Source organism: Nuphar pumila, chromosome 6 (genome assembly GCF_984573655.1).
Source record: "Nuphar pumila chromosome 6, dmNupPumi1.hap1.1, whole genome shotgun sequence".
In the NCBI taxonomy this organism is placed as follows: Eukaryota; Viridiplantae; Streptophyta; class Magnoliopsida; order Nymphaeales; family Nymphaeaceae; genus Nuphar; species Nuphar pumila.
The window spans coordinates 106,515,760-106,540,301 of NC_143254.1; the positions used below are offsets into that span (position 1 = coordinate 106,515,760).

At 34.9% G+C, this 24,542-nt stretch overlaps 1 protein-coding gene across 1 annotated transcript; it reads left to right on the forward strand.

Annotated features, from left to right (window-relative positions):
* Nucleotides 1-18,063: 18,063 nt before the first annotated feature.
* Nucleotides 18,064-18,579, forward strand: LOC149835566 (pathogenesis-related protein PR-1-like). Its single transcript, XM_090009617.1, has one exon. The coding sequence runs from the start codon at nt 18,064-18,066 to the stop codon at nt 18,577-18,579; it is 516 nt and encodes a 171-aa protein (XP_089865743.1).
* The last annotated feature ends 5,963 nt before the right edge of the window (nt 18,580-24,542 follow it).

The window sequence follows — 24,542 nt, forward strand, 5'->3', positions numbered from 1 at the left end:
TTAATAGTCTTAATTCAAGAAAAATGTGAACTAAATTTAACTAAACAAAGACATGAAACAAATAAAATCTAATCTAATCTATTTAAACTAAAAACTAATTTGAACGATGAACTGGTGCTAAATCAAATCAATTAATCAAGTAATTAATTATCAAAACATGAACTTGAACAACTAGTTTGATCATGAAACTAACACGATCTGACTATGCATGGCTATATTAATCTATACTAACAGTCAAAACACACTAAACATGATCTAACTAAGGGAAAACATCAACTTAAAATAAATTAACTAAAATGATAAAATAATACAATCTAATCCAATCAAATGATCTAAAAATGTATTCAGATAGCTTAATCTCAACAAAAAATTCAGAATATGACAACTAACTACTGTTGGAATAAATTAGAGCATGCCTAGGTTAGCTGATCATAAAAAGAAACAAAACAGATTTCACGACTAGCTAAAGAACATGTTAAAGCAACTAATTAAATACTATCATAAAGCAACATAATAATGAAAAAATCATGAAAACATGAAATCAATCCAACTACTTACCAAAATGACTTAAAAGAATTCAAAACTAGCTAAATATTCTAAAAGGACAAATTACTGACGCAGTTGGAGTGAATCTTGTTGGCCGAAAGAAGTTAACCAGTGTTAAGCACGTACAATCTGGTTCTGAATCACGAGCTACGCCGACCAAAAAAATATACAATAAAAATTATCGTGGCTGCATCCGCTAAACAAACTAACACAAGTTATGTTCTGCATGGAACCAAACTTCTCTAAAGTATTTGCTGAATGCTGGTCATGTACCAATGCACAAACCAGACCAACTTGCATGAAGGGAATCCCACGCAAGTCAGTTTGGTGGCTCAACAAAAAAAAAAGTGAATAAAATAATCGACTACAAGCTGTGTCTTCTAAACAATGATTATTCAACTAGAATAAATGAAAATAAAATAAAAAGAATAAGAAAATTATTCTACGATGTAGCGAATGCTTATTCTAATATTCAAAAAACGTAAATCATGAATCACTACTCTATATGAAGCGAGATTGTTGAAAAGAAAGTGTATTGTATGTAATGCTAAAATATTTTTATGAATGCAATCAAACAAATTAAACCTAAACTACGTGCAAAACAAGTAAAGAAATGGGGGAGAAAGAGCGCACCTCACGGCCAATCCCGACAGAGGGATTGAGAAAAAGAAACAGTCTTTCCTCCGAGCTGTACGTACCTCCAATGATGGGGACAAGATGAACCGGTGCCAGAAGAGATTAGAAGCAAGAAGAACGTGAGAGAAAAAGGGAAAGAGCAAAAAGGGAGAACCAATTGGGAACGAGAAGGAGGAGGAAGAGAGGAGAGGGAGGAAGGCAGAGACACAATTTTCTCAAGAGGGAGGCACCCCTCTATGTTGAAAAGTTAGTTTTTATACTAAAAATTTAGGTTACACATATTTTCCTGAAAACCCTAGTTAATTTTTGAAATTTTCAATTAAGCACTTATAAAAAAATGTGTTTCTAGAAAAGGACACTTCTAAACCAACTAAAATATTAGTTGACAGTTCCTAAACTAATTAAACTCCAAATTAAAAAGTCCTAAACTATTCAAAACACTGAAAAGCACATGGAAGGATTTAAATATGCGATTTTATCTTTATTTTAAATTTCAAAGCAGTTTCTTAAAAACATTGATAAAAATGTGTTTTTAATGCCTTTTTCGATGGATCATGCACACACACACACACACACACACATATATATATATATAATGCAAAATTTATGCATGATCATAGTCATTAATTATTTTATTTTTATTTTTTAGAATTCTTAATATTTGGAACATTGTACTCTGTAATTTATTTTTATTCACTAATGTCTTTATTGGATCTACCTGTCAGCCAAACATGTAAGGCTAGTTTATGTTGTTAATTATTGGTGCTTCATGCTTCATTTCTCTATTGGAATTGAGTAAGATTTGCTTCAGTCAGTAGTCGGTATGTAGTTAAGCATCTGTTTCAATTCACTAGGGAAAAGCTAATACATCTTAAAAATTCAGGAGTTTGGGGATAATTGCCTTATTTTTTTTCTCATTCTCTATCCATCACCATTTTTGTTCTATTTGGCTTCTTTTTTATTTCATGCTGCTAAGTCTAGGATGTTAACTTTTCTTTAACAGAAACTTACTCATCCAACTTTGTCTTTGCAGCATAGAACATAGCATTTTTTCTTGAATTTATGATATTGGTGATTTTTTGGTTTTGATAGATCTATCTTGCAAATTAACAGAAGCTTTATTATTTAGAATTCACTTTTATTAGTCCATGGCTCCAGCTAGTGCTTCAGAGGGGATAAAACCTTGAGGTATTAATTTTCTATTTGAATGGTGTAGTAAAATAAGTCAAATGAAATTCAGGAGAGCTCCATCCTTTTGCACAATTTAGTGATTCTATTTAGTTTTCTCTGATTAGTTTATTCTGTGCATTTTTTTAAATGAGATATATGCATTGTTGCTTTTGCTTGAACACCAATGGGCGGTTTGATGGGTGCTTTGTCATCCCTTTCTGCTGCCAAACTTGGATCTATTGCTATTGATGGTTAGTTTCATTTGAGTAATGACTCCTCATTCCATGTTAGTTTATTTATTTTCTCATGAAATAAAGAAAAAGTTCATTAGCTTTTTTTTGAAACTTGGCAGGTGCACTTAAAAAGGTAGGTATTGACCCATCAGAAGTGCAAGAGGTCTTCTTTGGTAATGTTTTAAGTTCTAATCTGGGTCAAGCTCTTGCTAGGCAAGCCACATTAGATGTAGAGATACGCCCAACTCAATTGTTTGCACAACAGTTAATAAAGTTTGTGCCTCAGAGTTGAAGGGTGAGTATCTATATAGTTAACTTGTGTATGTAATTTGCAGCCATAGAGATAACAATGGCCCTTTTTTGCATGTGAAATAAATTGATATGATTTGTTTGGTCCATACTTGCATTTTTCTAATCTTGTGTTGCATCTTTTCTAAGCTCTGAAGTGTTTATTGTGGTATATGTTGGCATAAATCAGAATGTAAAACCAAAAACAAACACATACCAGCAGCCGCCATGGTAGAAATGACCAAAGGGAGCATTGACATGGGTGATCGGCGTTCTCTTTAGCCTATCGATGCCCACGATGAGCCCACGCCGTCAAGTCGATGATAAGTAGGACCCTACACCCAATGAGAGGAAGGGAGCACCTTGGTTGCTCTCATCAAGCAACCATGCCTCAATTTATAGTGGGAGGAGAGTTAGGGGTTATAGACATGACATTCATGTATGGGAACCCTTCACATGCCATATTGAATGCAAAACTCTTCACATTCATGTAACCCCCTCTCCACTAACTTCCCACTAATGCCTTCATTAGTACCTTGTTTCAAACTGGGTCACTCAGGGTCGGATTAGATTTAAAATGTTCAAGATTCTCCTACTTGATTTATTGACACGGGAAGACACAAATTTGAGATTCTTTACTGTTATCTCGATCCAATTTTCATGTGGGTTCACATGCTATCCGATATCACAAGAATGAACTATATGAGTCATGGAGATGAACACCTCTGTATGAAATATTATATTTTTATGCACTACAATATAATTCATTTTCAGTGCTTTAGCATGTTAAGATTACCTTTATGAATAGGTTGATATCTAACTCATTCTATTGGTTTTTTAATATTGTTATTCTGCTATTCTCTCTACCCAAATGAGATATCATTTATGTAGAATCAACAATGCATAAAGTCATAGAGCATCAATTTAGCTTTACAAATGTGATCACATATAACCATAATGTATTTTCATACATAAAAAAGAATCAAACAAACCCATCATCTTTACATGTTGGGAATATAATCCTGGTGTTGGCCCTTTAGTAAAGGGATTCACAATCATTTTTATCATACCGATTATATCAATACACACTAGATGATTCTCAATTTTTTCTTTAACAACAAAGTAATTTAACTCCATGTGTCAACACGAGGTTAAACTTTTACTGTTATTTGAGAAAGACATAATAATTTCATTATCACAAAAGATCTTTAGTGGTCTCTCAATAGAGTTCACAATTTCAAGACCCATAATGAAGTTTCTTATCTAAATGGCATGAGATAAAGTCTCGTATAGAGCAATAAATTTTGCCTCTATGTTATGAGCAACAGCTGCATACTACTTTCCGCTTCTCTATGACACGACACTAACAACTAGTAGAAAAATGTATCCAATAGTGAACTTTCTACTGTCGAGACATCTTCTTAAGTCCGCATAAGAGTATCCAATGACCACTAGGTGGTCAACCTTTTTGTAGGTTAATATATAGTCTTTCGTTCATTACAAATAATACATGACCTTCTTTATTATCTTTCAATACATAATGCTTGGATTAGACTAATATCTATCAAGCATTCTCACAACAAATGCGATATTTGGTCGTGTAGAGGTTTGTGCGTACTACAAACTCCCAACCACCGAAGCATATGGGACAATTGCCATATGAGCCTTTTCATATTCATCCTGAGGACAATTCTTTAAGATCAATTTATCCCCTTTCACTATGAGTGTTGATCCAAAAGAACAATTATTCATCCCATATCTTTTAAGAACCGTAAAGATATAAGATTTTTTAGAGAGACCAAGGACACCCTTAGTTCTATTATGACAGATCTCAATTCCAAGGATATATGCGGCCTCACCCATGTCCTTCATGTCAAAATGAGAAAAAAAATCTTTTGTTTCATATAGCATCCTTAAATCATTAATTGCAAGACAAATATCATGAATATATAAAACCAAAATTATGAACTTACTCCCACTAGCCTTAAGGTATAGGCACTGATCAATAATGTTTTGAGTGAATCTAAAGTTCAAAATTACCTGATTGAACTTTTTATACCACTGGCAGGAAGTTTGTTTAAGTCTATACATTGATTTCTTCAAAGTACAAACTAAATGATTCGAGTCATCTACACTGAAGTCAGAAGGTTGTTGCATATATACCTCTTCTTCTAGATCCTTATTCAAGAAAATAATTTTCATTTTTATTTGATGTAGCTCTAAATCAAAATAAGCTAAGAGGGCCATGATTATCCTCAACGATTCCTTATTTGAGACATGAGAAAAAATCTCATTACAATCAATGCCCTCTATCTGTGTGAAACCCTTTGCAATGAGCTTAACCTTATACCTCTCCACTCACCCTTTGGAATCTGTCTTGGTCTTAAAGACCTACTTACAACCAATCGGTCTTACTCTATCAGGTCGAGGTACAAAATCTTACAATTGGTTCTTTGTCATAGAGTCAAGATCTTCTTTCATGGCATTGATCAAATGTGTCAATCTCCTACTTTCAATAGCTTTTACAAAGGTAAAGGGATCATCATCAATGTCTATGAAATCATGTGGCTCTTGCAAATAAAAAATATAGTCTGGATGAATAATAGATTTTCTAGTCCTCGTAGACCTCCATACAGGTGTTACAGGTGGTTCAAAATGAACCTTTGTCTCTTGTTGTTATTATATATCCTCATCAACAACTTGTTTTAGTTGGGATTGACGTTCATTGATCGGATTCTCCCTAACATTATCCAAAGAGACAATGATCGAAAAAACTGAGTTCTTTTTCTTTGCAGGTATGAAACCAAAATCTTGCATTTCCTTAAATTTAAAACTTTGAGATGCATATATCCCAATAGAATTATTTTTAAGTAATCTTGTTTTATCTGTTTCCACTATCTGTGGTGTATGAGATGAAAAATAAAACCTAAAGCCCTTTGATATTTTTAGATAACCAATAAAAAATCTACTAGTCATCCTAGGATCAAAGGATTTAATATGTGAGTTATAAAATTTAGCTTCAGTTGGACATCTTCATATACGCATATATAACAAAAAAAGTTTTCTAGCAGTCTATAGCTCGCAAGGAGCCTTTTGGATAGCCTTTGTAGGAATCTTATCCAAAATATGTACTGTTGTCCTAAGAGCTTCACTCCACAAGGTCAAGGGAAGGTTTGAGTAATTCAACATCGCTTAAACTATTTCTTTAAGTGTATGATTTTTTCTTTCAGCTACACGATTCTGGTAAGCACTACCAGACATAAGGTATTAAAGTACAATACCTTTCTCTTTTAGAAATTGTGTAAATGACCCTTCATTTTGTCTTATCTTAGTGAAACGATCATAATATTCGCCACCTCTATTAGACTTAACCACTTTAATAACTTCATCGGATTGTTTCTCTACTTCTTTCTTGAAGTTCTTAAAAATCCAAAAGACTTTAAAATTTTCAAATAATAAGTAGAGATACATATATTGTAAGTAATCGTCTATAAATGTGATAAAATATTTTTCATCTGTTTAACACGAGAAAAAGGCCTGTAAACATCCGTAAGCATGATCTCCAATTTTTTATTGTTTCGTTTGACATCTTTCTTATATGTGTTAGACTGCTTAGCCTTTATACATTCAACACATGATTCTGTATATGTGAAATTAAGGGATCCAAGAATTTCTTCTTTCACAAGTCTTTGGACTCTCTTCTTAAATATGTGTTCTAACTTTTGATGCCAAAGCAAATATGATTGATCCTCATTTAGGCCACTTTTATTGCCAACCATTGTGTTATCAAAAGAGTGAGATTCTCGAATTTAAAATTTGGTTTTCAAACGATATAAACCATCACACACATATACAGAACCTACAATAATATATTTTTTAACAGTAATAAGCTTGGAGTTTTCATATTTAAAAACAAAACCAAACTTATCAAGTTTTGAAATCGGAATATGGTTTCTACTATAGGATGAAATATAAAATGTATCAACTAAATCCAAAATGAATCCTGACTCCAGCACAACTCTATAGGTCCCAATGTTCTTGACATGCAAACACATCTTATTTCCCGAGAAGATGCTTCTTTCATGCTCTCTTGTTTTCCTTTTGATCAGAAATGCCTGCAAAGAGTTGACACTGTGCACTGTAGCACCAGAATCAATTTACCAGCTATGCAATCGAACATGGATTAAATTGTATTAATGATAAACAAATAACTTATTACCTTTATTTTTAAGTTATTTTTTATGCTTCAGGCAGTCTACCTTCTTATGTCCCTTTTTTCTTGCAGAAGAAATACTTTATAGAAGAAGCCTTTGCTTGAGATTTTGCTTTTGCCTGAGAGTTTGAACTCTTCTGAGAGGTTTTTTTCTTGTTTTTCTTCTTGAATGAACCTTTCTTTGCCCCCAACCTATGTTTTTCTTAATGAGAGGTTATATGTGCTCGACACACTCTCACACGTCTGTCTTTCTTCATCTTCAATACACTTGGTCAAAAAGTCATTAAAATACCACGCATTGTTATGTATATTGTAGGAAATCTTAAAGGATCCATATTCAATAAGCAATAAGCTCAAAATCAGATGAACCACAAAGGAGTCTTAAATTATAAACTTCATGTCATTCAATTGAGTTGCAATGTTTCTCATCTTTAAGATGTGTTATCAGATGTAAGTATCACCAAAATATTTTATAGACACCAAATTGGATATCAGTGTACTAGCCCTAGCCTTATTAGAACTGACGAACTGAGCCTTAATAATTCCCAGGAATTCATTCACTGACCTGCAGTAAGGGATGACACCTCAAATATTCTTAGTCACTCAAAATTGCAAAAGCAATAAGCTAAGTCTATTTGAGCACTCTCACTTCTCATAGGTAGCTTTATGTTCGGCTGCACTTTGCTTTGTAAGAGTGGAGGGTTTGTCAATTCTAAGAGCCAAATCAAGAACCATGCAACTGAGAGTATAATATTATTTATTTTCAATATGAGAAATTAGATTCGTCTAACATAGGGATATTACTAGAACTGTCAATAATGAAAGAACCTAATACAACAAGAAACGAAAGAAAAAACCTTATAATTGCTCAAACGAGACTCATGTTGAAAAGGTAAAAATTGAGACCCTATATTATTTACCTTTTCTAAGGCAAATATAATTGGGTCATTATTGTTCTACTTTGGTGAAAATAATAATACTCATAGTTGCTTTATTTTTTCAATTCAAAAGGAATTGACTTCAATTAGTGAAACTAGCAGATCATGTAACAAGAGGCAATTAAACATTGTACCTTTGGTTACGAACATGCTTCATAGGCTATATACACATTTACAATTATACCCTATGCGAATTTGGTACACAATAACTTACCTTTGGGTAGAATTATTGTTTCATAAAGTCACGCACAATCATAATATCAAATCTTAATATGGTTTAAAGAATCATCAATCAACACAATTCGGATCACTTTAGTGATTGCATGAGTCAGTTAATCGAGATCTTTTATCGCAAACATATTTGTATTATGGAGCATGCCCATGCACACATGATAATGATGTATATTCATGATGAAATATGTATTATATCATCAAAAAATTTAAATTTATCCGTCAACTTATATGCATAAATAAATTTTGAAAAAAACACATCACATATGTCATTAATTTAGTCATAATTCATGCTTAAATATCATGAATAACTTAAATAAAACAAAATGCATGTATAAGACATGCAAAAGTCATGCTTCTATAATAATAAACACTTATAAGGCATGAAAAAATGACAAAAACATGCTCTTATGGGTAAAACTTGAGATCCACATGCTGGAACCGAACAAAAAGTGTTTTGAATCGGTCTGAAATAGCCTCGAACAGATCAACCAAGGGCTTGAACGGCTCCCAAAACCGTCAAACCGGTCTGAAACACATACAAAAGCTTATAAACCCTAAAACCGAATAAGAAAATCCATCTTCCTTCACTGATTCATGAAAATAAGGTATGATCATAGTTAATAATACAAAATTTTGTAGTAAAAATTGAGTTCTTGAATAACTACCAACTTATATATATATATATATATATATATATATATATATATATATATATATATATATAAGAAGAGAGTAGCTGCTATGACAGATTACTATGAGCGAAGGAGGGATTTTCGAGTTGATTTTCCCAAATCCAACCACACAAACGCGTTCAACGTGATTGATTTGCTAGAAAATGACACATAGATCATGTTATTTTAATAAAAAGTATGATTCTTAAGCTTAAATATTTATGATATTTATAAAATTTTTACACTATCAATTTTCAAACCTTATAAAAACCTACCTGCACGTCGAAATCAAATGATGCAAGAGTCTATTCCTATAAAATCAAACACATAGAACACATCTTCACGGTCAAAATCAAGAAGAACAAGAAAAAACCCCTTCAAAAGCCCCATAGACATTGTTAGGAATGGATCGATGTAGGCAGTTACTCTTTACACTGTATATATGAGAAGGAAGTAGTTGCCTATGACAACCTACCGCGAACAAAGGGGTTTTTCGAGTTGTCTTTCTCTAATTTGACCATGCAAATGTGTTTGGCATGGTCAATTTTCTAAGAAACAACACTTGGATCCTATTTTTTTTTATAAAAAACATGATTTTTTAAGCCTTGAATATTTATAATATTTATAAATAAAATTACACAATCAATTTTCAAACTTTATAAAAACCTATGAGCACATCGAAATTGAATGATACAAAAACCCATTTCTATAAATTCAAACACGTAGAACACATCTATATGGCCATATTCTAGAAAAACATGGAAAATAACCCTTTAAAAGACATGATTTTTTAAGTCTTAAATATTTATAATATTTATAAAAGTCTTACATCGAAGATTTTCAAGCCTTACAAAAATCTACTTGCATATCCAATTTGAATGATGCAAGAGTTCATACATATATAAAATCAAACTCATAAAATACATTTATATGATCAGATTCAATAAAAACATGAAAAATAATCCTTCAAAAGTCTCGTAGGCAATGATAGACACATATCGGTGTAGGCAGCTAGCTACTCTACTTTATGTGTATGAGAAGGGAGTAGGAACTTACGGTAGCCTATCGTGAGTGAAGGGGGGATTTTTGAATTGTTTTTTTGATTAAAAACCATAATTTTTTAAGACTTGAATATTTTTGGTATTTATACAAATTTTACACCGTTCATTTTCAAACCTTATAAAAACCTAATGTTGACTCAAATTCTTTTTTTATTAATTTTAGAAAAAATAAAATATAATAATGTTAAATGAAGTTTTAATGATGAAAGTAACAAGTAAAAGTAGAGTGCAAATATGATTTAAATAAAATCATTTAAAAAATTAGACATATTTTTACAATATATCAAGTGCGAAAATCAAGAGAAATACATTAAAAGAAATGTTAATTATGCTGGCTTAATATATGCATAAAGTAGAGATAGAGGAGAAGCTCACCTATAAAAAAATAAAAGTAATGGTGAACTAGATGTGCTGACCAATTTGAAAACAAACAACATTGCGTTGATTTTTTTAGTGTCATCTCTAAAGAACAAAGTAAGTTGAACACGATACTATAGTTTGTTTGAATAAAATATAGAATGGTTGAAAATAAGGCATGACCAGTGGAAGATGTTATTTGCCTTAAACGTAGTCAGTTTTATCACCATTTACATTAAATTTAACATAACTTTACGGCCAATATCAACCCAATTGATATTCAACCTTAGAGTCCTAGCAAGTTGGATTTTTTTATTTGAAATCTATGTATGCATATTTTAGCATGTTTAACTTACATGTGAGCATAATTTGCTGTATATTTTAAAAAGAGGATTTATTTGTAATCTTATTTATTTTTATTATTATGGTCAATTTACCATATTTTATCATAAAATAATATAAATTTTTATTACAATTTTAAAACATTTTTATCCTTGCTAATTTCACAATTACAAAATTTTATATGATAGAAAATGTATATAGTGTAGTGTCAGAGTTGTACTTTTTTGTTAAATACTGTTTTATAGTGATTGATTGTAGGGGTGGAGACGACCTGCCAACCTGCCTCTTAGGCGGGTTCGGGTTGGGCAAAAACGAAGCCGTTTAATAAACGGGTCGGGTTCATGTTAGGGGTATGCCAACCCACCAACCCGGCTGACCTAACCCGCTAACCTGCCAACCCGTTTACCCGACCCAACCTGTTTATTAAGCGGGTTGGCGGGTCGTATCGGGTTACCCGTTTAATAAACGGGTCGGGTTCGTGTTTGCCACAGCCGACCCGTTTAATAAACGGGTCGGGTTCGGGTTGAAGTATGCTGACCCGCCAACCCAACCCGATTGCCACCCCTAATTGATTGTGAACCCAAATGTTTTTTTTTGTTAATTTTAAATAAAATAAAATACAGTAATATTAAATAAAGTTTTAATAATATAAGTAAAAAATAAAAGTAGAGTGTAAATATGATTTAAATAAATTTATTTTACATGAATATTTTAAAAATTAAATACATGTTTCGAATTATCAAGTTGGTTGACTACCAAACTTTTCATACTGTCATAAATAAAAATATAACTATATATTTCAATTGTCACCTCAATCTTTTAATAAAGCCCCCGTTGCAAAAGGAGATATGGCAGAGAGAGAACGCATTAATTGAGAGGTGATAAGTAGAGAGGGAAAGAGAGCATTAATATGGGAAGGGGTGTCAACAGGTCGGGTTTGGCTCGGACCCAGGTGGTACCAGACTTTTACCCAGTTTTTGGGTATAGTAGTGGGTTCAAACCTGGGTCTAAATAGGTCCACTATAAGAAAACTATACCTGGATCCAATAAAAAACTACATGAACTTTTGCTGATTAATCATGATTTAGCGAGGAGTTTGCATGTCAAGATTTTTATCTTTATTAATCACGATTTTTTGAGCAGGGCCATTCCTAAGGACGAGTTTGGCTACTATTCTCTCTCTTGTGGTAACTTCAAAAGTACATGTAACTTTATTAATTTTGGTAGGATTCATACTTTCTTTCTTTATGGTAACGTCTTCCATCCGATCTGTCTCTTTCATTTTGGTAATTTTAGTAGAACTTATGATCTTTCTAATCTCAAAAGTAACGTCCCAATATATTCTCTTTCTAACATCATCATCTACATAAAAACACTAAATCGCTGTCTTTCTTTCTCTTTGTGTGATAGGGGCAACATGATCAATATCTTAAAATTTTCAAAATGATGTTTGAACCTTACAAAATCTCCATGTAATTTTTAAAAAGATTTTAAAGCAAATTATTTTGACCCACCTATGACTCTTTTCCATCTTTAAGTAGCAATATATATATATATATATATATATATATATATATATATATATATATATATAGAGAGAGAGAGAGAGAGAGAGAGAGAGAGAGAGAGAGAGAGAGGCATAACGATGAACACCTTCATCGTCGAACAACGTCGGATGCTGTTCGCATGTTGATTTTGTGCCAAAAACAAGCTTCAGCGCCGTTACTGATTGCCACTAAAGACCCTTTTTAGTGATTTTTTTTGCCACTCTGATATTTTAGCATCCATTATTACACCCTTCTCTCTCTCTCTCTCTATATATATATATATATACACACGCTAAAACCTGTATAATCAAATGGGTGGAAGGTCAAACGAGGCCCGAATGCATAGATGTGCGTCATGCATAAAAAAATTTCAAAAAAAAGAGATTTAGAGTGGTTCTAGACTGCCGCTAAATCTTGTTCAACACAAAAAGCTTCTTAAGTAAGGCAAGTCCAATTTTGTGGTAAGTTGAAGGGGGTTGTAGGTGGGTCGCCCCCCTAACCATAGGGTGAGTATTTGGTGGCGTTAGCTTTCAAGGCAAATTTTTGAAGGATAATTATGTAATTTTATCATAAACTCTTTGTTGTCTTCAACAACACTAGTGAAATCCTTGTAAATGAGGTAATCCCACTTTTGTATTGTATCTCAATCAATAAAAAATAAGGCTGAGTGTGGTTGTTTAAGTAGACAATTCTTGTCCAATCACATAAAATCTTTGTTCTTCATGTGTGACTTTCTTTTTTTTTGTTTTTTGTGTCATCCCCCAACAAATGAGGACCGTCCAACCAAAGGAAGGTCCAAAATCTACAACGCCACAAATTTGACTGCATTCCTTTTCCAACGAATGAGGTTTTCATTGATCGGATTTTACATATTGGATTTTTATCATTCATCAAATGAGTGACATTTCAGATTATGAATTTTCATTGTTTAGAAGCATTTTTTAAAGCGCTAAAAATCAATGGCCCACAATATTGTATTATAAAGTTTTAAATGCATTGTGAGCAGTCGATTTTTCACATTTCAAAAAATATGTCTATATGTCATAAAATCTTTGTGTAAAGCATATTTCTTACTAAATAAATTATAAACAACAAATATATGTGGTTTGATTTAAACCATGATATATATATATATATATATGTGTGTGTGTGTGTGTATGTTCCTTAGGCACCCTTTTGGTTAGGTCTCGTTAGGCCCATTCGAAAATCATAATTTTAAGTATTTTTTCTCACATCTAACACCCTAGATGTGATCTATAGGTTTTGTTCATTGGGAGCCGACTTTTGGATTGTCGGAATATGACCTGTATACCTGGTTTTTCGGTGATTCAAAATCAATGGCTAAGAAGATACCAATTTTTTTCAGCACAAAACAACATATTTTTTCATCAAAAAAATATGATCCAAGAGTCGGTTCCCACTAAATTGAGCATGTTAAACACATCTAATACTTCAGATCTATCATAAAACACTTAGAACAAGAAGTGAGGCTTAATATGTTCATTTCTTATATATATATATATATATAATAATGGGTATGTGCTAAACCAATTTGGTGCTAAACCATATGCTAAATGGGTTTTTTGGGCTTTTTCATTTTATTTTTAAATTCTGACTGTACAAATGTGATCAATGTACTTGATTTTAGAGGGATCAAAGCATTTGATTCCAACACATTGATGAGTTTTTATAAAGTTTGAAAAATCAACTGTCCAAAATCTTTGTAAATTTTAGGCTCCAAACATCACTTTTTTTCATTTGAAAACACATGATCCAGGTGTAGATTCTTAATAAATCTACCCTGCCCAACACATTTATGGGTCTGGAACTGCATAAAAAGCACCGAAGAAGCCCTGAGAACCCATTTAGCATGCGGTTTAGCACGGGCCCATTTTCCTATATATATAAGTAATGATAGGGTGCTCGAGAGCACCTACTCTCACCTAATAAAAGCTTCAAATTTTCAAAAATTTTAAGCATTTTTTGTTGATCAAACCACACACATGATCTATAATCATTATTTAGTCAAAAACAAGTTTTGAATAATGTGATTATAACATATATGCAGGTTTTTATGATCTTCAAAATTCTAAGTGCTCACAATGTATCAAAATTTCATGACTTATAAAATATTATTTTTATGTCAAAAAAAAATGATCCAAAACATGACCCCTATCAGACGATCTTTGTTAAGTACATCTATGAGGTCAGATAGAAAAGATGCAACCTACAACTATGATTTTTAATGGGTGCTATGGGAGCACCTTAGCATTATATATATATATATATATATATATATATATCAAAGGGTTTAAGATTCATTTTTTTTGATCTGACATAAATAGGGTTTGTTACAGAAGCTAAATTTCTAGTTATTTGGGCGGGTTCATGTAAACATTGATCTGACACAAACCCGACGAATTAGCAGGTACCAAGCCAGACATTGCTTAACGTGGTTCCACCCATAATTTCGGTGGCCTAATAACTATATGCCAGTTTCGCCATAAAATTTTGACGTTACAACTGGGGTCATTTTCTTCAAAAACATGCATGCAAATCCTACTGGCTGTCAGATCAATAGAGCATTCAATACCAATAAAAGCCTTGGGTCCTACCACCACTCCTATCTAATCATCAAATAATACAACTTCAGAATTTCCTTATTGTACATAAAATCTTTGTCAAAGACCAGAAATGCCTTACATCCATCAAAATGAACAAACTAATTGGGTCCGTGTTTTCAGAAATGACTTGATGTGGCTCTAGTGTCTCAACTCGTAGGCTTACATTGCCCATAAGTTGGTTGGAGCAGGTAGACCAACGCCAGCTTTATGTGCATTGTGCAACAAGACCATGAGCAGCTGAGCTCATGAGATGACCAAATGAAATCCTTGTGTTAAGGGAACACTTTTTTTTAAATTTTTACTAGGAGAAACAGCCCCAGGTGCAGAGACCTAGCCACGTTGGCTCAGTCTACCGTACTTACAGTCGCTGTCTTATCAGCGTAAAAACTCCGAGGGCTTACCCCTCAACTCATGGAGTTGCCAAGCTTCGGCTTACGCAGGTAGTGACGCTCATGGGATTTGAACCTAGACTGCCTCTCAAACAGTATAGGCCCCATCCCACTAAGCCAAACCCCTTGAGTATGCTAAGGTAACACTTTTTTTTTTTTTGATAGGCAAGCTGGGGTTAGTCAGACCCCCACCAGTTATATTGATCAACTTCTTCATGTTTCATTTGATGCAAAAATTACCATTACAAAGAATTCAGCTTGATCGAGAAAAGCTGACAGTGGCTGAGCCTGAACCGGGGCACGAGGTGGATTTCTATAGCGATGTTGACGGGTGTTCAAGAAAACTATGGTATGTTGTCTTCAACACAAGCTGGGTAAGTTGATAAAGTTCAAGATGTGATTGTTGATCACAAGGTCAGTCTTGCAACACACTTTCAAAAGTTTCAATGGATTGAGGAGCATTCTGAAGCGAGAATCACAATCACAACTTGCAGTTTTCTCATGTTCCATTAAACCTGAGAAATTATCATTGCAATTTGCATTCAGAGACACTTGAGAAATCAAACTTTCACATGGCATTGCAAGCATGCCCTAAGTGAGAAATAAACCTACATTATCGCTTGAATGTAGCATTGAGCTTTTTTTTTTTAGAATTTATATCCCGAAGAAACTGCACCCTGTAGGAAGACCTCATTTAATTGACTCAGCCTATCATACCTACAGCCGTCCTACTGACAGTATAAAACACCAAGGTTAGGACCCTTGCCCCTGAGGCCTATACTACTCATTGACCTGAGCAGAAGGGCAACGGCCATGAGAGTAGAACCTCGACTGCCCGTCTAGCTGCCAAGGCCCCCACCCACTAGGCCTAACCTCCTTGGGGCATGTAGCACTAGCTTGAAAGCTGAATACCTACAGCCATGATCAGGTCCTATCACATTTTGCTAAAATTTGTGATTTTCCAGCTGATCTTGAGACACGTTCTGCCGGGCCCTACAAAACAGTTTAAAACATTTGAAACGATATTCTAATCGGACAGGTGTCATATATTCAGGTTAGTATCACATTTTTCGTCAAACGACGTCTCAACACGATTCGGAGTCAGAAATATTTCAATTGAAACTTGATCTTTCTAGAAAGGTAAGCTTGACACAACTGTTAAGTCATTTCAAGAATTTGCGGATGCGGTGCAACATTGAAGCATTCAAGGGAGGATTTGTGACAAAGGAATTCTGCAAGCAGACTGTAATAAATTCAAGCATCCAAAAGCAAATGGCTGGGCCCACATCATAACTTAACCATTGACCATTGAACATGCACATCACCCATTGTGGATCCCACTAATGACCAGTGTGGATCATGCTTGGAGAGAAATAAAATAGGTACTTACCATTCCAACCTGACTATTCCTATGCACAAAGGATACTTCTATCATTTTAGGATATCATTTCATCCCATTTAACATGATTCATGCAGCATATTTCGTTATCCACTCTCTCTCTCTCTCTCACACACACACATGTATATATATATATATATATATATATATATATATATATATATATATATATATATATATATATATAAGCTGCCTATTGAAGGAGAGTTTTTTAAGTTGTTTTCCCCAAATTTGACTGTAGGGATGCGCTAGACATGATCAATTTGTTAGGAAACACTTGGATCATGTTTTTTTGATGAAAAAAAATGATTTTTTAAAGTCTTGAATATATATGATATTTATAAAAAAATTATACCATCAAATTTCAAACCGTATAAAAACCTACATGCCCATCAGAATTGAATGATGCAAAAGTTAATTTCTATAAAATCAAACACGTGAAACACATCTGTATGGTCAGATTCAAGAAAAACATGCAAAAAGAAGCCTTCCAAAGCCCGGCAGTGGTAGACACGGATCAGTGTAGGTAGCTACTATCTCTCTCTATATAGTTTATACTTGGTACATTTGACTGTACCTACACTCTAGTTGAATCTCCCGATGTGAGTTATTTTGACACTATCTAACCTTATAGATGCGTTCAACATGCTCAATTTTGTAGGAATCAACTATTGAATCATGTTTTAATATGTTTTTATGAGTTAGCAAAAGCGATGTCTATTTTTTAATCATGTTTTAATATATTTTTATGTGTTTTTGGTGATCCAAAAGCCTGTCCTAATTACTAAACTAAACATGTAAATCATATTTATGTGAGAAAAACAATCAAACAAGGGAGTTCCACCCTATTTGCTAAGTGATTTACACACATGCACATGCACATGCACATATATATACATATATATATATATATATATATATATATATATAAAGAGAGAAAGGTTGGCTCGTTTCAGCGCACAAGCCAAGCAAAACTCTTGGCAGATCGCATAGCCAAACTACAATAAATTCATGCCTGGTTGGTTCAAGCCACCTCGAGAACGAATTTGGTTCCACTTGACCTATTGAAAGCGGCCAGAACTAGGAATGCAAATGGGTCGGATCCAGGATTGAGGTTTTGCAATTTTGAGCTGTTCGGATCCCAACCCTATTACAATGCCCATGTATTTAGCTCTTTCCGATTGTATCCCTGTCTAAAATCCTAAGTGGACCGGGCTCATTTACATCCAATGAATTTGCATCATAAACCATAGACCATGAGGTACATCCGCAAAAAGTGTCACATGATTCAAAAGTCTCAAGAAAGACGAAATCATCCATTAACGGTATTGACCAAGGAGGCCATTTTGGTCTTTCAAGAAAAACGATCGTCTATAAAAGCAAGCCATTGCCAAGTTGGCTGATCAAACTCAGAAATGGGAGTAGGACCAAGCCATGAGCTCACCCTCACTATCCTCCTCTTGGCCTTCTTGATCCACACGGCCGAAGCCCAGGTGTGGTTCGGTCCATACGACCAGCTGGAAGAACAATTCTTGATCCCACAGAATGTAGCACGCGCTGCGGTGGGCGAGCTTCCCCTGGTCTGGGATGATGGGCTAGCTCAGTACGCGCAATGGTACGCGAACCAGCGGCAGGCCGACTGCGCCCTCCAGCACTCAGGGGGTCCTTATGGTGAGAACATATTCTGGGGGGGTGGCACAGGCTGGATGCCGGTGGATGCGGTCAACGACTGGGTCTCAGAGGAGCAAAACTACGACCACTACACCAACTCTTGTGCAAGTGGGCGGGCGTGCGGTCACTACACTCAGATCGTTTGGGGCTCGACGAGCAGGGTCGGGTGCGCCAGGGTGGTGTGCAATGGGGGCGTTGGAGTTTTTATGACGTGCAATTATGACCCACCGGGCAACTATATCGGTGAGAGACCATACTGACTGTGTTACTGCACCGGTCAGAGGCTTAGGTGGGGCCCACCTCTTCTCTTTCTATGAACGGAGACCAATTGTTTGTGTGATCTCTTTTACTTTTACCATTCAAAATATTTTGAAGTATGAGAAATTTGAGTGTATTTTCAAGGGGTCACTGAAATTGAGTCTTTCTCTCTCCTTTTTTTTTTTTTAATAGAGAAGGTGTTCCAGCTTGGTTTGTTTTGGTGGCCAATTGAGCTAAACTTGAGCTCATGACAAGTTCAAGCTAAACGAGCTGAGTTCGAGCTGACTCATTTCAAGAAAAGTACATTGTTTTGTAGGTAGCAGTAATCAATGTTGTCACCACCGAGGTGGTATCCCATGTGGTAAGCGGGGAGTCATGGCAGTGGACCAGGGTGGGGGACAAAGTCTTCGCCCCGGCCCCGTCTAAAAAATTTGCCATTCATCCCCGCCTTCATCCTTGCACGGGTTTTGATTTTAACCTTTATCCTCGTTTCATGTTCTCAATCCACGGTTTAAATGGTTTGAGGCGGGGTGGGACCCCATTTTTTTCATGGTCCACTGTCATTCCTAAAAAGTAGCTTTGTTGACTTTTGAGCTTTTTAAAATGCAAATCGGATGGCCACGATGTGAGCATGAGCAAAAACGCTCATTTTCAGCATGACCTGATCTGCTTCCGACAGGGCGAGGTGAGACAAGGCAAAACGGAAGAAAGCATAAGTCTATCTCCTCCTCCCTCCCCGCACTAGTTTGGATTTTAACTTCCATCCCCGTTTCATGTCCTCCATCCCTGATCCAAACGGAGCGAGGCAGAACAAGGGATAGGGCCTCGCTTTCTTGGTTCTACTACCATCCCTAGCATGGACCTGTGCCGCCTAGGTTCAAATCCCTGTGGACATATCTCATTTTCAAAACGACTTTGTTGATCATGTCGTCATTTGTCGTTAGTGGAGATATAACGATAAATTATTTGTCGTTAGTGGCCGTTATATCTCGCCCAATTGTCATTAATTTTTTTTTCAAAACATTCCACTTTTTTGGATGTCAACAACCTAAAAAAGATGCATCCCAGCTTGTCTTTGAGCATTTTTGATAGCCCAAGTTGTCCCCCTTACTTAATGACCATCTTAAAACCAAGATTCTATCCCTTAATCTCATCCTCAAGATGAAATCTCAACCTTGTATTCAAATCCTTTTAATCATAACCCAAGATTCACCTTTGAATCTTGAATATATAAGAAACATATTCGAATCCACACAAATCCTATAAATAAGGGGGCTTTTCTCCCTATTTTAGAGGAGATTTGGAATAAAAAAATGCAAGCAACCTTAATTTATAGAAAATTTTTCAAGGCCAAGCCTAGTGTAGCCTAGCTTAGTGTAATATTTGGGATTTTTTGCGATTATTTTAATATATAAACTTGAGGGATTTACATGCCCAATATGGATTTCACTAAGAAAAAGATATTTTGGATCCATTTAGAAACCCAAACGAATCTCATTAAATAAAAGTCTTAATGGTTCCAGTTGGAAGATCCAAATGGATACCATTAAAGAAAATGAGAGTGTGGATTCGTTTGAGTTCCAAGCCGATCGCATTTAATAAGAAAGGATTTGGGTCTATTTAAGGGCCCAAACAAATGCAATATATATAGGTTGGATTTGGGTGAGACCCAAATAGGTCTCACCAAATCCAACAAGTGACACCCTCACTTAAAGCAACTGGGTTGGATCCAACCCCAAGGACCCTAAAAACCATTTTGGGTTGGATCCAATCCACCTCACTACCCACCCATGTATTTCATTTAGTTTGGGTCTAAATAGGACTCAACCCCAACCCCATTCAAGTTTTATTTCAAACCATAGGGGAATGCCATCATTCCCCTAAGTTTTAATGTTTTTTTTTTGTTTTATTCGCTCTTGCAGTGAACTTGACCCCGACACCATCACCTCGCACCTCCTCCACCACCGTGCTGCTTGCACGGTGGTCTGGAGGCTGGCACGACAACCATGCCTCCCAGCACGGTGGCCTGAGCCACACCAACGGTGGCTGACTACAATGGTGGTCACCGTCGGGTAGCCTGGGCCCTCGGGCAACACAAAAGCAGGGGGGCGAGGGTCACTTCCCTTGCCACCCGCATCACGTATAAGAAGGGGGCAGGGGTCACCTCCCCCGCCGCCTTCCTCTTTCACGGAACAACGCAGGGGTGGGGGTCACTTCCCCCGCCACCCGCATGCCTCCTCCCCATCTATAAAAGGGGGTTCCCCCCTTAGTTGCTCAGTCTCTCTCCCTCTTCGATCTCTTGATCTTCCTCTCATTGCTCTCTTGATCTTTCTATCACAGTCCCTCTTTGTTTCCTCTCTCTCAATATATATGTATGTGTAATTCTTTCATTTATGTTTATTCACAGGCCTCATATACACGCGTGGTATACCTTCCATTCTAAGATTGTCTCCCCTCTATGTAATTTATGAACTTGTTTTTTGTTTTGTTATCTGATATTGTTTATATGTATAAATTTTTTCATATTGGTTTGCATATATACTTAAACTTTCATACTATCTCCTCTTTATGCATGATTTTTTTCATAACAGGCTAAATATGTGCATGATGGAGCTATGAAAGGTTAAAATTATGTATATGTAAATGTTGGAGTTATGGAGGGTTAAAGAAGAAATATACATAGTTGTATATGCATGTATGCTTTAAATGTTATGTTTATTGCAGGGATTTAAAAAATATATATAGTTGTATGCATATGTATGCTTTAAATGTTGTATTTTTTGCAGGGGTTCAAATGCAAATGTTAGAGTTATAGAGAGTTGAAAGAAGAAATATATATAGTTGTGCGTATGTATGCTTTAAATATTGTGTGTCTTGTATTGCTTAAAATGTGAATATTAGATTTATGGAGGTTAAGGTTATGGAGGATTGAAGAAAGAAATATATATAGTTATGTATGTATGTATTCTTTAAATGTTGTATTTCTTGCAAGGCTTCAAATGTGAATGCTGAAGTTATGAACAATTGAAGAAAAAAAATATATGATTGTGTGTATGTATGCTTTAAATATTGTATTTTTTCCAGAATTTTAAATGTTAATATTGGAGTTATAGAGGTTAATTATTAAATGAATAAAATAAATGAGAAGTATAATTTAGAATGAATGAATGAGAATATGAATGAATATATGAACTACTTTAAGTTAAATAAATGAATGAATGCATGTATGAACATGCTCATTTTTAAATGAATATACGTATAAGCATGTATATTTGGTGATGAATGAATAAATGAATGATTGTAAAAGTTGGATTATATTGAATGAAAAAAATGAATGTATGTATGAGTAAATTAATTTTATAATGAATAAAATGAATGAGCAGATTCATTTTGAATGAATAAATTTCAATAAGCATGTTTATTTTAGAATAAATAAAATAAATGAACAGGTTCATTTTGAATGAATAAAATGAATGAATATATAAACTAGTTTGTTTTTAAATGAATGAATATATAAACTAGTTCATTTTTAAATGAATGAATGTAAAAAATGAATGTATGAATGAGCAGGTTCATTTAAGAATGAATGAAATGAATGAGCATGTTCATTTCAAATGAATGAAATAAATGAATATATGAGCTTGTTCATTTTAGAATGAATGTATGAACTTATTCATTTTAGAATGAACGAATAAATGTCTATATGAGTAGGTCCATTTTTAATGAATATATGAGCAAATTACATGAGAAAAAATTTAAAATAGTGAAAAAATACACCTTTTCTAGCACTAAAATAACATAAAAAAATATGTTCTTTTGGCGCACAAATAGTGCCAGAAATAATAAATTTTTAGTGTTATTTTAATACCAAAAAAGTCTTTTTTTTCACTATTTTAGCACCAGAAGAAATATTTTTCTAGCACTATTTTAGCACCAGTAAAAAACAATGCTACAAAAGGTGTTTTTCCTAGCGCCTTTACCGACAATACTTTATTTGGTGAAACTACTAGAGCTACTTTAGCGTCACTGCACCAGTAAAAGTCTTTATTGGCGCTAGGCAGATTTTTACTGGCACTAATTTAGCGATAGTAAATGTCTGATTTCTTGTAGTGCGGTTATGTTACACATGATTTCGAGCAAGAATCTGATAATCTTTATTCACTTGATTTTGGGATAGGTATAAATTAGTTCAACTATATGTTTTGGTGCAATCCAAAGTTAGATATATCTTATTTGACTATGAATGTGGGTCCTATGTGCTACATTCTAAGGCAAAACTCCAACCCATTTATATCCTCAAGAGGAAGTGTTGGTTGTCTTTCTTTTATTTTAGATAATGAAGTAATTCAATTCTTTCAAACTAAATCCCTTACTTTAATTTTGGATCATAATTCTCAAGATTTAAGTGTAATGGGATTCCAATTCCACCTATATAAAAATGAAACAAAAAGAAAAAAGAATTGGCAGAAATTTTGATTCCAATTCTCTGAATCCAAACACCCTATGGAAATACAAAGATTTTAGACCTGTCCTCCATTATGGAACTTCTCCTATGGTCTTCATGATTTTCGCTAAGATTTTCCTTAGAAATTTTGGTTGGCTTGGATTTCTTGCGGTCATACCAAAAAATTACCATATTTCACATTCAAGAATTTATAAAGATTATACCTAAGCAATGTTGTTAAGTACCTACGCTTCAAGTCCTGAAGCATACGCCTCAGAGCGAGGCATATGCTTCATGTCTCAAAGCGTAGAGCCAAAGTGTGCTTCTCTAGATGAGGCACACACCTCTATTACATTGGTTAAATTGAGAATCAAATCTCTCTATTGACCAATACACTAGTGATGATTAGGGCTGGTAAACGAGTTGAACCAACCAAACACATGGTGTTCTTACATGGTTTTAAGATGAAAATAACAAGGTTCAAACAAGAAAAATCCTGCTTGAGCACCCAACACAGTAACCACTTAGACAAGAACACTATTTGTGATCAGAATCAACCCTATATTTCTTATATTTTTTATTTCATGAGCTTACACAAGCTGATCCGAGACGAACACCTTATGTTTGGGCTCAACACGTTTATACTGGATGAGCACCTCGGGACTCGACTCACTAGCTATATGACCCAATCATGAACGCGCCTACGATAAGCAGGACCAAGTCAAGAGAAAAGCGTAATTATTCTGACTTACCTTTGCTTGGCAAACTGGCTCCCACTTAACAAGATGTGGATTCTTTTTCTCAAAGGATTTCTGGTGAATGATGATTTGAAATAGCCAACTGGAGTAGTAGGCAGAACAGGGTCGGCGATTGAGTTAGGCGGTACAACAGGTGTATTGGATTCGCAGTCGCCCTTCGATCTAGTCTTTAAGGATTCAGGATCTCGGACTCCTGGGAGCAACAAGCAATAAACAACAAGCAACAAGCAACAAGCAACAAGCAACAAGCAACAAGCAATCCTTATTCATTCTATAGGGTGGAGCTGCAAACCAACCAACGTAGATAGAGGGCTAGGCTGACTCTGTCATTGAACACTTCACGGAGTATCTAGGGCGGAGAGCTGCTCAGCGAAAAGGCAGAGTCAATAGTGAAGCGTCAGGATAACCTTGGAAAGTCCTCGACATTAGACCAAAGTGAGCACGGGATTTTAAGTCTTAGTTTGGTGGCCTAATCCAATAGAGGAGTGGACATCACCACTCCTCTATTGCTAACAACACTATACCTAGAAAAGGGAAGCACACAAAGCCATTCACACATTCCCTTTTTTAGGTATAGACAACAAAGAAAGCAAGCAACAAAGCGACCGAGCAACAAAAAAAAGCAAGCAAGGTAATTGTTGTTTTCTTCTTTCATTCTTTACCAGTCCTAGTGATGATTATAAAAATAGAAAAGTAAATGCAAAGTAAAAACTGGAAGAGCAGGGTGATGCAGAAGTGGATCGATGCATATCTGGGTTCACTT